General features: G+C 38.2%; 1 protein-coding gene and 1 non-coding gene across 8 annotated transcripts in view; both read left to right on the top strand.

Moving 5' to 3' along the window:
* Nucleotides 1-14,084, top strand: part of BCAS1 (breast carcinoma amplified sequence 1) — a 156,131-nt gene that overhangs the window by 6,724 nt on the left and 135,323 nt on the right. For all 7 annotated transcript variants that reach the window (XM_027847761.1, XM_027847773.1, XM_027847766.1 and 4 more), the window contains exons 2-3: nt 9,680-9,756; nt 10,747-10,825. In XM_027847761.1, coding sequence (XP_027703562.1) covers nt 9,685-9,756; nt 10,747-10,825 — 151 coding nt within the window. In that variant the 5' untranslated portion in view covers nt 9,680-9,684. The remainder of the gene's footprint in view (nt 1-9,679; nt 9,757-10,746; nt 10,826-14,084) is intronic.
* On the top strand, nt 1,222-1,330 carry LOC114036756. The gene has a single exon (XR_003568364.1). It is a non-coding gene; the product is annotated as a U6 spliceosomal RNA (small nuclear RNA).

Consider the following 14,084-nt stretch of genomic DNA (forward strand, 5'->3'; position numbering starts at 1 on the left):
GAAAGAAAGAAAGAAAGAAAGAAAGAAAGAAAGAAAGAAAGAAAGAAAGAAAGAAAGAAAGAAAGAAAGAAAGAAAGAAAGAAAGAAAGAAAGAAAAAGAAAAAAGAAAGAAAAAGGAAGGAAAGAAGGAAAGAAAGAATAATAATAAAAGCTCAGATTTATAGAATACCTACTATGTACCAGGCACTAAGCTGAGCACTTTACAAATATTATATCATTTGATACTCATGACGACCTTGAGGGATAGGTATTATTATTATTCCCTTCTTACAGCAGAGGAAAATGAGACACAGTGATCAAGCATCTTGCTCAGGATCACACAGCAGTAAACTCAGGTCTTTCTGACTCCAAATCCAGCACCATATCCACTGTGTCACAGCTGCCTAAAAAAAAAATTAAATCCATGGAACAAATAGGAAGTCAAGAAGCATGACTTCCCACATTGTCTAAGGCGGTGGAGAAGTGTGTCTCATTTTGTACTTTGAGTCCATTGCCTCTAGAGATGGGAAGCAAATGTCATCATTTGTCTTCTGGAATCATGATTAGTCATTGTGTTGATGAGAGTTCTTAAGTCTTTCAAAGTTATTTGTCTTTGCAATATTGCTGTTGTTGTACATGGAACACTGTGGAACTTTTACAAAGGGGTGTCTACTTCCAAAAATAACCAAAAAATATGTGAACTTACTGCCCCAACACATGGAAGACATAATTCTCCTCCCAGATGTTACACTAGGGGAGGGGGAAAGGATTCAGTTCATAATTTAGCTCAGTTCCTATAGAGCACAGTCCCATTTCCAAGACCAACCCCACCTCTCCAGCAGAAACAAACACCCTCAGGTCCATTTCTCCATGCAACGAGTGAAAAACAAAAAAGAAGGAGCAGGAAAGAATTTTCCTTCCTCTCTCTGCTTCATTATGTACTTGCTGAACATAGCAGAGTGCAGCCCACACATGACTGGGGGGAAGGAGAGCCATTGGCTCAGTCTCGCCAGTTTTAAAGATGTAAGCAACCAATCAAAGGTGGCTACCCCCACCCATCTCACAGGGAGCACAGTGGGTTTCAAGCTAGGCACAATGGGCATGCTCAAAACAACAAAGCCTGGACTACACATTAATTTTTCTGGTTCTATTCATTCACTTTCACAGTTATTGTGAAAAATCAAATGAAGTAACTTGTATAAGGTGCTTTGTAAATCTTAACAGAATATAGAAATGTTAGTTATGTGCTCATTTCTGCAACATATATACTAAAACTAGAATGATACAAAGGAGATGAGCACGGCCCCTGTACAAGCATGACATGCCAATTCCTGAAGCATTCCTTTTTTTTTTTTTTAAACTTAAGAACTCTGAACAACACAATGGCCAACCATAATTCCAAAGGACTGATGATGACACATATTACTCACCTCCTAACAGAGAAGTGATAGGCTCAGAGGGAAGATTGAGGCATGTTCCCATATTAGGGAATTTGTTGTACTCAACTATACATGTTTGAAATGAGTTTTGTTTTTCTTGCTTTCAATGAAGGCAGAAAGAGGTGGAGCGAGAGAATTCAGAGCTAAAAGTAAAATAAATTTAATTTTTAAAAGAAAAAATGTTAGTTATTATTTCTATTACACACATAGATTCTCATTCAATATATGTTACAATAATAACTAGCACTTATAAAGTACTTTAAGGTTTGCAAAACACTATATATACATAATATTATGTATAATATTACATATAATATTACACATATAATCCTATTTGATATGCACAACAACCTTTGAAGTAAGCCCTATCATCTTCCCTATTTTACAGATAAAGAAACTGAGGCTGAGAGAAGTTAAGCTTATTGCCTAGAGTCACACACAGTTAAGCTGAGGCAACATTTGAACTCAGGTCTTCAGTTCTCCAAATCCAGCACCTCATTTCAAAATTGATTGGATTGCTGCTAGGTAATGCACCCAACATTGTGATGTGCTGAACAAAACTTAGGCATTATCTTACTCTAATAGATCTGTGAAAGTATAAGTATGGATGCTCCCATCACTGACCCAGATAATAATAACAATAAATGATAATAATAGCTAGCATTTATTAAACACCTACTATTTGCCAGGCACTATCCTAAGCACTTTACAAATATTACCTCATTTGATACTCATGATACCTTGGAGGCAGATGTTATTTTTATCTACATTTTATAGTAAAGGAAACTGAGGCAATCAGAGGGTAAGTGACTTGCCCAAGGTCTGAAGCCAGATTTGAAGTCAGTTCTTCCAGACTCCAAACCCAGCACCCTATCCATTGCTCTACCTAGCCACTTCATTCTTTACTGCATAGTCTTTCTGAATTCTGTAACCCAAAACTCCACCTAGAGACTAAGATTCCCATTAGAAGATTCTTAACCTACCTACTTAGGTGTTTGGACTAGACCCATACTCAAGTCTTTCCAACTTGGTATGGCAGAAGCATAATACATAAACATTGGCTTTTAGAATCATGGGTTACCAAGCCACACTGAATCATTTGATTAGGACATTAGTGGAGTATGGTTATCTGTGTCTGTATAAATATATATATTTACATATGCATATATTTATATAATCTCAAAAAACTCCACTGGATTTGAAGTAAAAAAATCTAGAGCACAAGTGTATGCACACACACACACACACACACACACATATTTATATATATGTACATGTACATATATGCACATGTATATGTGTGTACAGTATATACATTGTATAAGAATATATACATAAGTGTATACACACACATACATACACATATATGTGTTTGTGTATGTGTGTGTGTATATATATATGATAGTGGCTATGGGGAGCTGCCCCCAGATCCAGGAAACCTTGGTTTAAGTCCCATCTTTGACACAAGCTGACTACATGACCATGAGAAAGTGTCTTAACTTCTCCATGATTCCAAACACTTCTCTAAGTTTCAGAGCACTAAACAAAACAAAACAAAACAAAAAAAGAGCTAATGAAACCATGCACTGTCTGAACAGAACAAGTGCCCAGAGAAAGGGAGGTCAAAATCCCACTGTCCTCTGCTTTTGTCAGACCAAGCATGGAGAACTGTGTTCAGTTCTAGGCACCAGATCTTAAAGGATTATTAACAAGAAACAGATCTATTAAAAAACGACCAGGCTAATGAGAAAGCTTGAAGCTCTAACACATGAGTATTGTTGGAAGGAACTGGATATTTAGCCTGAAGAATCAAAAGGTATATAATAGCTGTCTCCTAACATCTGAAAGGCTATCGTGTCAAATAGGGATTACATTTAATCTTGTTGACCCAAAGGAAAGAATTAGGATGAGTGGGTAGAAGCTGATGGATATAGATTTTGGTTTAACATATGGAAAAACTACCTAACAATTAGAACTGCTTAGTGATTCACTGAGGTACCTGATAAGGTAGTAAGTTCCACATCCATGAAAGAATTCAAGTAAATGATCATTCATTTGGGCTCTTGTAGAGGGGATTCACCCATTGTCAAAGGGTCAAACTAGTTGACCTCTAAAGTTCCTTGCAGGCCTACCATTCTGTCTTCTAAAGCCTTCAGAAGAACTAGGGTTTAACAATATATACAATGTTGCCCACTTTTCATCAACGGCAGTTTTTTGTTCTATCAGACCTGTAATTTCATTTTTGTAGGGAATATGGAAGTCTTTGTCAGGAAGCTCCCTCTATCTTGGAAAATCTGCTACTGTTCTGCAACTTCTAATCTTAGAAAGTTTCCAGGGGGCACTGAGTGATTAAGTGAAACCCCCGGGTCACACAGCCAGTATTTGTCAGAGGCCAGACCCTAGTCCAACCATGCCTTCCTGGCTATGTTGACTCACTACAAAAGGCAATCACAACTTTAAATAGTAATAGCCAAGATATGAGAGAGAGACAGAGAGAGATGATAAAATACAATAATAACAAGATCAAAGGCATAAGGTGGGGTAATGTAGCACTAGAGGTCTAAAACCAAGGAACCCATTCATTAGTATTCCCAGATCTCTTCAGCAATTTAAGAGCACCAGAAATACTTGCCAAAATGTTGACGGTATATTCCAGGTACATGAACATTCAGCGTCATCCCCACCTCTCCAAACAGGTTACTCCCATTCCTTCTCTTAAGCAACAGCAAATCACCATTCCTGTGGATTCAATAATTCCCAAAATAAAAGTAAAGTGATAATGGTGATGATTAATTAAGTAGTAGTAGTAGTAGTAGCAGCAGTAGCATTTATATAGTACTTTAAGTTTGCGAAGTGCTTCATAAATATTATCTCATTTTATCATCACAATAACCCTGGGAGACAGGTGTTCTTATTACCCCATTTTACAGATGAAGAAACTGAGGCAGACAGAGGGTAAGTGACTTAACCAGTGTCACAAAGCTAGTAAATGTCTGAATTTGAACTCAGGTCTTCCTAATTCTAGTTCCACTGCTCTACCATGATACCTAGCTGAAGAAAAATTACTACCAGCGACCTTCATCAATCTCCATGTTCTGCCTTTGATTTAAAAAAAATCTGTGCTCCATAAATGATAGGCTAGAACCATTGTCAAGAACACACCAGTCATGCCATTGTTATTTAGCTGTGAAATCACAATCCTGGGCCTTTAAGGCAATGTGGTATGTTGGAAAGACCACTGACCCAGAGTCATAGGGATTGCAGGATTTAAAAGACCTGGGTCCTACTTCCACTTCCACAACCTCCTAACTTTGTGACCTTGGACAAATTATTTCTCATAAATCAGTTTCCTCTATAAAATAAGGATCACAACATAGACACCACCTACTTTTAAGGTGGCAGCTAAATGGTGAAGCAGATAGAGTGTCAGGCCTGGAGTTAGAAAGACTCATCTAGGGCAGCTAGGTGGCACAGTGGATAGAACTCCAACCTTGGAGTCAGGAGGACCTGAGTTCAAATCTGGCCTCAGACACTTGACACTTACTAGCTATGTGACCCTGGGCAAGTCACTTAACCCCAACTGCCTCACCAAAAAAGAAAAAAAAAGACTCATCTTCCTGAATTCAAATCTGGCTTCAGACACTTCCTAGCTGTGTGACCCAAGACAAGTCACTTAACCCTGTTTGCCCCAGTTTCCTCATCTGTAAAATGAGCTGGAGAAGGAAACGGCAAAATACTCTGTTATCTTTACCAAGAAAACCCCAAATAGGGTGATGATGTTATAAAGATGACCCCAGACTCAGTTCTGAAGACTGGTGTCTCAAAGGCTTTTTATTAAAGAGGTTGAGGGTCAGACATGACTGAAATGACTGAACAACAACAACTTTTAAGAGAGGAGAGAATGTAGACATGCATTTCAATTTAATCCATCAAACATCTACAAAGCACTAGAATGTCAAAGCACTCTGCTAAGTGCTGGAAGTACAAAATCAAAGAGATAAGATGGTCCTTGACCTCCAAGAGGTTTACTGTTCACTATAGGGGCTTCCTCTCATTTTTGGAGGGTGTCTGGCAGTCAGAACCTACCTATGATTTCATTGGCATAGGAAACTTCTTTTTACCAAAGTAGTTTGGTATCTGCTCTACAAATTAAGGAATCACTGTGAAGTTAAGTAACTTGTTTGAAATTAGTAATAATAATAATAATAAATAGCTAACATTTATATAGCATTTACTATGTGCCAGGCACTGTGAAGGTCAAGTGTTTTACAATTACTATCTCATTTGAGCTTCACAACAACCTTGGAAGGTAGGTGCTATTATTATCCCCATTCTGGAGTTGGAGAAACTGAGGCAGACAGAGGTTTAAGTGACTTGCCCAAAGTGACACAGTTAGTAAGTGTCTGAGATGAGATTTGAACTCAGGTCTTCCTGACTCCAAGTCCAGCATTCCATTGACAGAAATCACTAAATGAGACTTTTAAGACAGGAAGTATAGGAAATCATTGGATTAGGCTTTTCAGGCAGTGTCACATGGACAGGAGATATCAGAGGCAGCATTTGAACCCAAGTCTTTCTGACTTCAAGGCCAATTCACTATCTACCATGCCACTGTGCTTCTTTAGGTATCACTATGATGAGACTTTAAAATTAGAGTGGAGTTCCTTGAGAGAGTTGTGTGATTCCATCCAAGCTATGTTAGAATCCAGAGGAGTGTGGCCTGTGATCTGGAGATATAACTTCTTTCCCTCTGACAGAGGATCCTACAGGCATCTCTGCTCCCTCCAAGGCCAGGCTTTCAGTATCAAGATAAGTAATAAAACTTGTCAGTTTTGACCCTTGAAAGAAACTCAATCACTGAAAAGTCATAAAATACTTGCACACCTGGGCCTTGGGTGTTCAGTCCCATCTTCCTATCTCCTTTTCTACAAAGGTCTCAAAGGCCAGGCTGCGACTGGAAAGCTGACAACCCTTCCCTTGTTCCTGCAGAGCCCAGCTCCCCAGCCACATTCCCACAGCCATGTCAGATCTAATGGAATCATTTCTGCTGATACTAAAATTTGTCTATAGGTGGCAGTGACCTTTTACTTTTCCTTCAACATAAATCTACAACAGTTCTTTCCTTTCCATAAAAGAGAGGAAAACCATTGCACAACATGTGAGCCATAACTGTTAACTCAAAGCAATATCATTTGGGCCCAGCTTGCAATTGCGTAAGACTTGTGGCTTAGTTTTCCCCACCCCAGAACCACACTTTCCCTCTAGGTTGTGCAGAAGCCGTTTGTGATACATAATACCCAAATTGCTAGAACATTAGATAAGCCTGAAGAGAAAATACAACTATCTAACTATCTAACAGTTGTGCAATGGAAAAGTTGCAGCTGTACTTAACAGATTTCAAACCTCTCCCATCCTCAGTAAGTTGGCAGAGTGTATCCTCCAACATTTTATTTAAATGTAGTCCTCAGATTCTGGGAGAATCTATAAACATGGATTAGATGAGATGGCAGAATGAATTGAATTTTGGACTTGGAGTCAGAAGACCTGGAATTAAAGCCAGAAGGATTCTTAGAGATTATTTAGTCAGATATTTTCAATTTATACATGGAGAAACTGAGGCACTGAGTTGATTCAGATAAGGTCATTTCACTTGTACAATACGACTCACACTATAGGACCCCTTCCTGCTCTAAATTGTTACAATTAGCCTGTCATTTCACTGAGCCTCAGTTTCTTTTATCTGTAAAATGAGAATAATACAGCAAAATACTTAATAATACTTTCGCAACCTACCTCAAAGAAATGCTGTGAGGAAAGCTCTTTGTAATCTGCAAGATGGCATAGAAATGTGAATCATATCCCCTAACAGATAAGTGGTCTAATAATGTGAGATAAATGGTTTTCAAAAGGAGAATTTCAACAACCACATGAGGGTATGTTCTAAATTACTCATAATAAGAAAAATGCAAATTAAAAGAACTCTGTCATACTTCATGATGGGTAAAAGCAACAACAATCACAGCAGCTATCAATGATAGGAAGGCTATGGGAAGATAAGCACACTCATACTCTGCTGGTGGAACAGTGAATTGGTCCAATCATTTGGAAAAACCACTTGGAATCATGGGACAAAAGTGATAAATATATGTATACTCTTTCACCCTGTGATCTCATTATTAAGCATATGCCCAAAAGAGGAAGAAAGAAAGATGCCAGTTATTTACATGTTGCTTCCCCAATTAGAATGGGAGCTCCCTGAGGGCAGGAACTCTTTTTGCCTTTCTTTTTATCCTCAGTTTTTAGAACCATAGTTCCTGGTACATAGCAAATGTAATGAATGTTTGTTGATTGCTTCATTAGTTAATGTATAACAAAATGGGCAACCATCAGCTGGGGCTTGGAATATGACTGAACAAGCTGTGATGTATTAATATAATGAAATATTATGATATAATAAAAAATAATAAATATCATGGCTTAAGAAAGAAAAAAGAGAACAAAGAGCAACAAAGAGAAATTTACAGAACTAGAACAATTTACCCAGTGACTGAAATGATGTAGATGAAATGGAAGGTAAACTGAGTAAAACAAAGAAAGACAATAATGGTTCTAGAGAACAGATAATGAAACAACCCTCCTTCCTCTCTGTGGAGAAGCAGGGGACCAGCAGGGCAGAGAGTCACATGAACTTAAGACATGGTCACAGCATCTGTTGTTTTTGCTTCGTTACAAAGAAGAATTCAATTAGGGGCTGGGCTTTCAGGTGGTAGGAGCAAAGGCAGGGGATGGTGTGTTGATTATACACGAAAATGAGTGATGGAAACGCACTTAATTCTATCAATATAACTTTTTTTTAAGAAAAATGAGCTTTAGTTATTGAGATATTGTTAGCTCTTCCAGATTAATAAAGAAAATGAAATGTTATATAGGATTATAGGATTTAAAGCTAAAGGTAGCGCCAAAGTCCTCCTTTACAGGTAAAGAGACTCAGGGCTACAGTGGTTACATGGTTTGCCCAAGATCTAGCTGTAGATCTAGTAACTACTAGACTAGTAGCAAATGTATTCAAAATTTGAACCTAGAGTTTTTGATTCCAAATACATAAAATCCCATCTTCCCAATGCCTTTATACCAAAAGGTAGGTGGCAAAGGGGATAGAGTACTGGGTCTGCAATCAGGAAGATTTATGTTCAAATCCCACCCTAGACAATGTGACCCTGAGCAAGTCACTTTAATGTCTATCTGCCTCAGTTTCCTCCTCTGTAAAATGGGGCTAATAAGAGCACCTATCTCCCAGGGTTGTTGTGAGGATCAAACAAAATAATAATTATAAAGTGATTATCACAATGACTGAGATGTAGGAAGCACTATATAAATGTCAGCTCTTCCTTTGTTGTGGCCAAAGTACAAATTGCTCTGTCTGTTTCAATTTCCTTATCTGTAAAATGGAGATAATAATAGCAAGTACCTCCCAGGGTTATTGTGACGATAAAATGAGATGATATTGGTAGATCACTTTGCAAGTCTTAAAGTGCTATATAAGTGCTAGCAATTAAAAAGATTAAAAAATAGATATGTATGTTGTGTGCCTTTAACATAGATGGCTTTCCTTTCATGAGCAATGATGGAATAATGTAGTTTAACTTGCCTTTTGAATGCAAGAATGGTATTTAAATAAGAGTGAGTACTGATCATGTGATACACCAAAAGTATGGTTTGTGAGGGGAAATGCAGAGTATTTTCTGTGAGTATCATAAACAACCTCATGAAATGAAATGTTCGACTTGGAGACAGAATGCTAGCTTTCAAATCAGAAAACGTTACAAATCAGGATTTGATTTATTGTTTGGTTGATTGTTTAAACAGAAAAAAGGTATGGAGAAAATGTTAATAATGCAGGTTAAAGATAAAGGTTCATCATGTCTACATTTTTTCTCAGAGAGCCTATTGTTAATCATTTACCAGCACACCTCTGTTCAGGGGTCTTATTCTAGCCTTTAATTTATGATTTTGTGATTTCTAAGGTTTTTTCCAGGTCTGACATTGTATGTTATAAGGACTCTTCCAGCTCTGACATTTTGTGTTCTGTGTTCTAAGGTTCCACCAAGATCTGACATGCTATAAAGTCTATGTTCTCAAGTCCCTTCCAACTCTGAGCAAGAGCGACTTGTTAGTTAAATTTAATGTGCAAGATTTATGAGGGATTGTGTTTTTAGGAAGAAATAAATAAGACTTCTGTTTGGTGTTTTTTTCTCACACAGCCACTATGGGAAATGAATTGAGTGTTCCACAAAAAAATGAAGAGGAAATTAATGAATCATCAGCAGATCCTTCACAGGTAGCCTGGAAACATTTCTGTTCCTATGACTTGCAATGTTGTTTTACAGATAGGATAAAATCTCCAGAAGACCCCAAGCTGAAATACCCAAATGAAATCATCACAAATGAAATTCCTTTGTTTAGCATAAAGCTTTACCTCCATTAAAATGCAGACATCCTTAGGAGGGTAACTATAAACTATGGCCATTTATTATCTATCTGCTCTCCCCTGGGCCCTTTATCGAAAACTGCTTTTTGATCATTCATTCATACTGTTGTGTAATCTTGGGCAAATCCTTTCCTCTCACTGGGCAAATCACTTTCCTCCTCTGTAAAATGAACAGATTGGACTACCTGATTTCCAATGCTCCTTCCAGCCCTGGCACTTTATAATTCTTTAAAACTTCAATTATCATTCCAAGTACATATTTTCAAATGAAACAAATTATGGCTTTCATAAATAGAAAAATAAATTTAGTCAACAAAAGACCATTTTCTGCCAACTTAGCCTGAGAGCCTAATACTGAGGAGAGTGGACTAATTCCACAGAAAAAGAAGATCAGAGACGCAAGGGACATGCCTCACCTACTTTACAGTTTCGTTCCTCTAGTCTTAATTGCTTAGCTATTCCCCTACTACTAAAACTGGGATCAGAAATTTTTGAACTGGAAGGAACTTTCAATATTATCAAGTTCAAAGACTTCATTTTACAGCTGAGTAAAATGAGACCCAGAGAATGTGCGACCTGCCCCAAATCACGCAGTTAATGAGTAACTAGTTCCCCTAACAGCTTGCATGTAACACTCTTCTATTAAGTTCCTAAGTCACAGTAGTCTGCTGTGGTTTACTTGCCTAGGGCATAGAAAAAAGTTTCTGGAAAGCCATAATTTAAATTAAGTTTAGCTGTGGATAAAGTTCATTGGTGGCATTGATTACCCCATGTTCTAATCTAAAAGCAGATTCCTTTCCCTAAGGAAGTTGATTCACATTAGAGTATTTGCTATTTCAGATTGCTCCTGAACCTGGATGTGTTCAAAATGGGCTGCCTGCTACAGAGTCTGCTCTCATTGTTCAACAGAAGAATGATGGTATGTACACATATAGCTCTGAAATGGCAACTAACCCAACTTAGCAGACAAAATGGAACAGAAGGACTTGTGTGTTGTGCCTTTGTGCATGTGCATGCACATATGTAATTTGAAAGCACCAAAATCTTGCATTTGCCCCCGGTTACTATTTAAGCCTGAGAATTTAAAGTGGATAAATAATAGCTCCCACTCATCTAGAGTTTTTCTTTTTCATTCACTCAGTCAATAAACATTTATGAAGTACCTACCAGGGGAAAATAAAGAAAGGCAAAAGACAATCCCTGCCCTCAAGGAACACACAATCTAGTCAAAGAGACAACATGCAAACAACTATGAACAGATAAATTATATACAACATAAAGAGGCAATAATCAACGAATGGGAAGTACTAGATTTAGAAGGAATTGGAAAAGGTTTCTTGTCTTCCTCGCAACAATTCTGTATAGGTAGTAAAAGTATTATTGCCTCCATTTTACAGATGAGGAACCTGAAACTCATGGAGACAACTAGTGCTGGATCTAGAGTCAGAAAGACCTGAGTTCAAATCCCAACTCAGATACTTACTAGGTGTGTGACCCTGAGCAAGTCACTTAACCTCTATCTGCCTCAGTTTCCTCATTTGTAAAATGAGAATAATAATAGCACCTGCCTTCCATAGAAAGTTAATGTGAGGATAAAATAAGTAAATAAAATAAATATTTATAAATGTACTTTGCAAATCTTAAATCACTACGTAAGAGTTAGCTATTATGGACTTGTCCTAGGTCATGCATTTGGTAACTAGTAGAACTGGAATTTGCATGCGGGTCTTTCACGACCAAATCTTATAATCTTTCCATCAGGCTACCCTGCCTCAATGTATAAAGCTATTCATATATTCTCAAAGGTAAGTTTGTTCAGTGCAGTGGAAGATTTACTTCTCCACATTTGACTGTCTTTGTAAGACTATAGGATCATAGATAAAAGAGAAAATTCCCAACTTCTGGCCAAATAAGACATTGAAATATCTTTGGTTTTCTATCAATCTAGAAGTTTCAATAAATGCAACACAGAGAAGTGGAAAGAGCCTGGATTTGGAGTCAGAGAAGCTAGGGTTAGAAACTAGGGTTAATAAGACGAGAGACTTGGACAACAGCCTCTAAAAACCCTCCTGACTCTAGAGCAGTAATGCATGATCCGTATTCATTCACAATTCTATATCACTTTCAGTTTACAAAACGCTTCCCTCACAACAATCATGCATATATATCTATATATGTTTGTGTGTGCCCTTAGCACAGTGCCTGGAATATGTCTTTGTTGTTTAGTCATTTCAGTTATGCCTGACTCTTCAATTACCCCTTTTGATTTTCTTGACAAAGATCCTGGAGTGGTTTGCCATTTTCTTCTCTAGCTCATTTTACAAATGAGTAAACTGAGGCAAACAGGGTTAAGTGACTTGCCCAAGGTCACAAAACTAGTAAGTACCTAAGGCTAGATTTGAACTCAGGTCTATCCTAACTCCAGTCTCAGCACTGTATCCACTGCGCCGCTTAGCTATCCCCACCTGAAATAAAGTAAAAGATTAATTTATTCTTTTTGATTGAGTGACTGATAGTGTGCCTGTGTTTCTGATAGAGCATGGGCTTACTGTCATAGGGATGGTTCCATTCTTTGTACTTGTAACCCCAGGGCCTAACACAGTCCCTGGGACTTCATAGGCATTTAATATGTTTGAATGATTGATTTAGTTTTAGACTAGAGCTATGATTTCATTGGGGCAGCTAGGTGATGTAGTAGATAGAGTACTAGGCCTAGGGTAGGAAGACTCATCTTCCTGAGTTCAATTCTGGCTTCAGACACTTCCTAGCTGTGTGACCCTTGGCAAGTCATTTAACCCTGTTTGCCTCAGTTTTCTCATCTGTGAAATGGTCTGGAGAAGGAAATGCCAAACCACTCTAGCATCTTTGCCAAGAAAACCCCAAAAAGGGTCATGAAGAGTCAGAGATAACTAAACAAAACAAAATTATTTCATTAGTATAGAGAACTCCTACTGAAGAAATCCTCTACATCCATGCAAATTCCTTCCTTTGCTGTAACTTATAGCCTTAGAGAGTTTTCCAAGGCACCGAGAGGTTGAGGGACATGCTGAGGATGATACAACTGGCATATGCCAGCTCTTCCTGATTCCAAGGTCAGGTTTTTGGCACATAGCTAGCAATATATTATGGAGATCTGGAGCTTAATCAGGATCTTTTCTCAAATATTGTCCTAACTTTGTCATCTGTGCTTAATAAAATCATCTATTTGAACCATTAGCAAGTGACTATTCCTTGATGGCATGTTCTTTGGCTCAATCTTTGGAACCTGAGAGAAGGAGAGCTTTGGGCTCCAGTGACAGAATTTAATGCAGCTAACATGCTGAGGACTTCCTAGGTAGTGTAATATAGTAGAAAGAAAGCTGGCCTCAGAGCCAGGAAGACCTGTGTTCAAGTTCCATCTCTGATACATACTGACTGAGTGACCCTGGGCAAGTCACATATAATTTCTCAGTGCTTTAGGCAGCTCTCAAAGACTGTTAGGTTGTAGAGACATGTTGTGCTAGACTGGTAGAGGAGGACTCTTCGTGCAGGTAGCTTGTTATATTGGTGAAATCACAGGTTCAGTCCCAATCCTTCCTTTCTGTATCAGATGACCAGATAAAGGGAGGAAATGGCCATTTGGTGTTATTGGGTGGTATATTTAAGGTTAGGACTAGGATAACCAATATCAGATTGCTTGTTATGTTGGGGAGAGGGGAGGGAAGGGAAAGAGAGAAAAATTTGGAATTCAAAATCTTACAAGAAACTGTCTGTACATGTAATTGGGAAAAAATGCTATTAAATGCAAAAAAAAACATTAGAGCTAGGTTAGGAACAAGAGTCTTCAATCCCCCAAGTTAGTTACTAAAGACAGAAGCATCTGTAAGTGTCATGGGAAGAAGAGAATTAAGGCAGCCCAGGTGTGGGATGGCAGAGTGACAAGGCCTCTTGCCTTCCTATTTTTTGCTGACTGAGTCATCCCTCCCTGGTGAACCTGTTACTTTTCAAAGGTGCCCTGCTCCTACCTCCCCCAGATCCTTTGTTGCGGGGTTCCTTAAGAGGTAAGGATTAGATTATCTCTTTCATTCCTACATCTTCCTTTGCTTAGCACTGGTAGAATAACAACCCCTCAGATATTTGAAGGTGATTCAAGGGAACATTAGGTGGGGTAAGGATAGTACACCCGCAGATAAAAAGGC

This window comes from Vombatus ursinus, unplaced genomic scaffold (assembly GCF_900497805.2).
Source record: "Vombatus ursinus unplaced genomic scaffold, bare-nosed wombat genome assembly UNPS02000580.1, whole genome shotgun sequence".
Lineage (NCBI taxonomy): Eukaryota > Metazoa > Chordata > Mammalia > Diprotodontia > Vombatidae > Vombatus > Vombatus ursinus.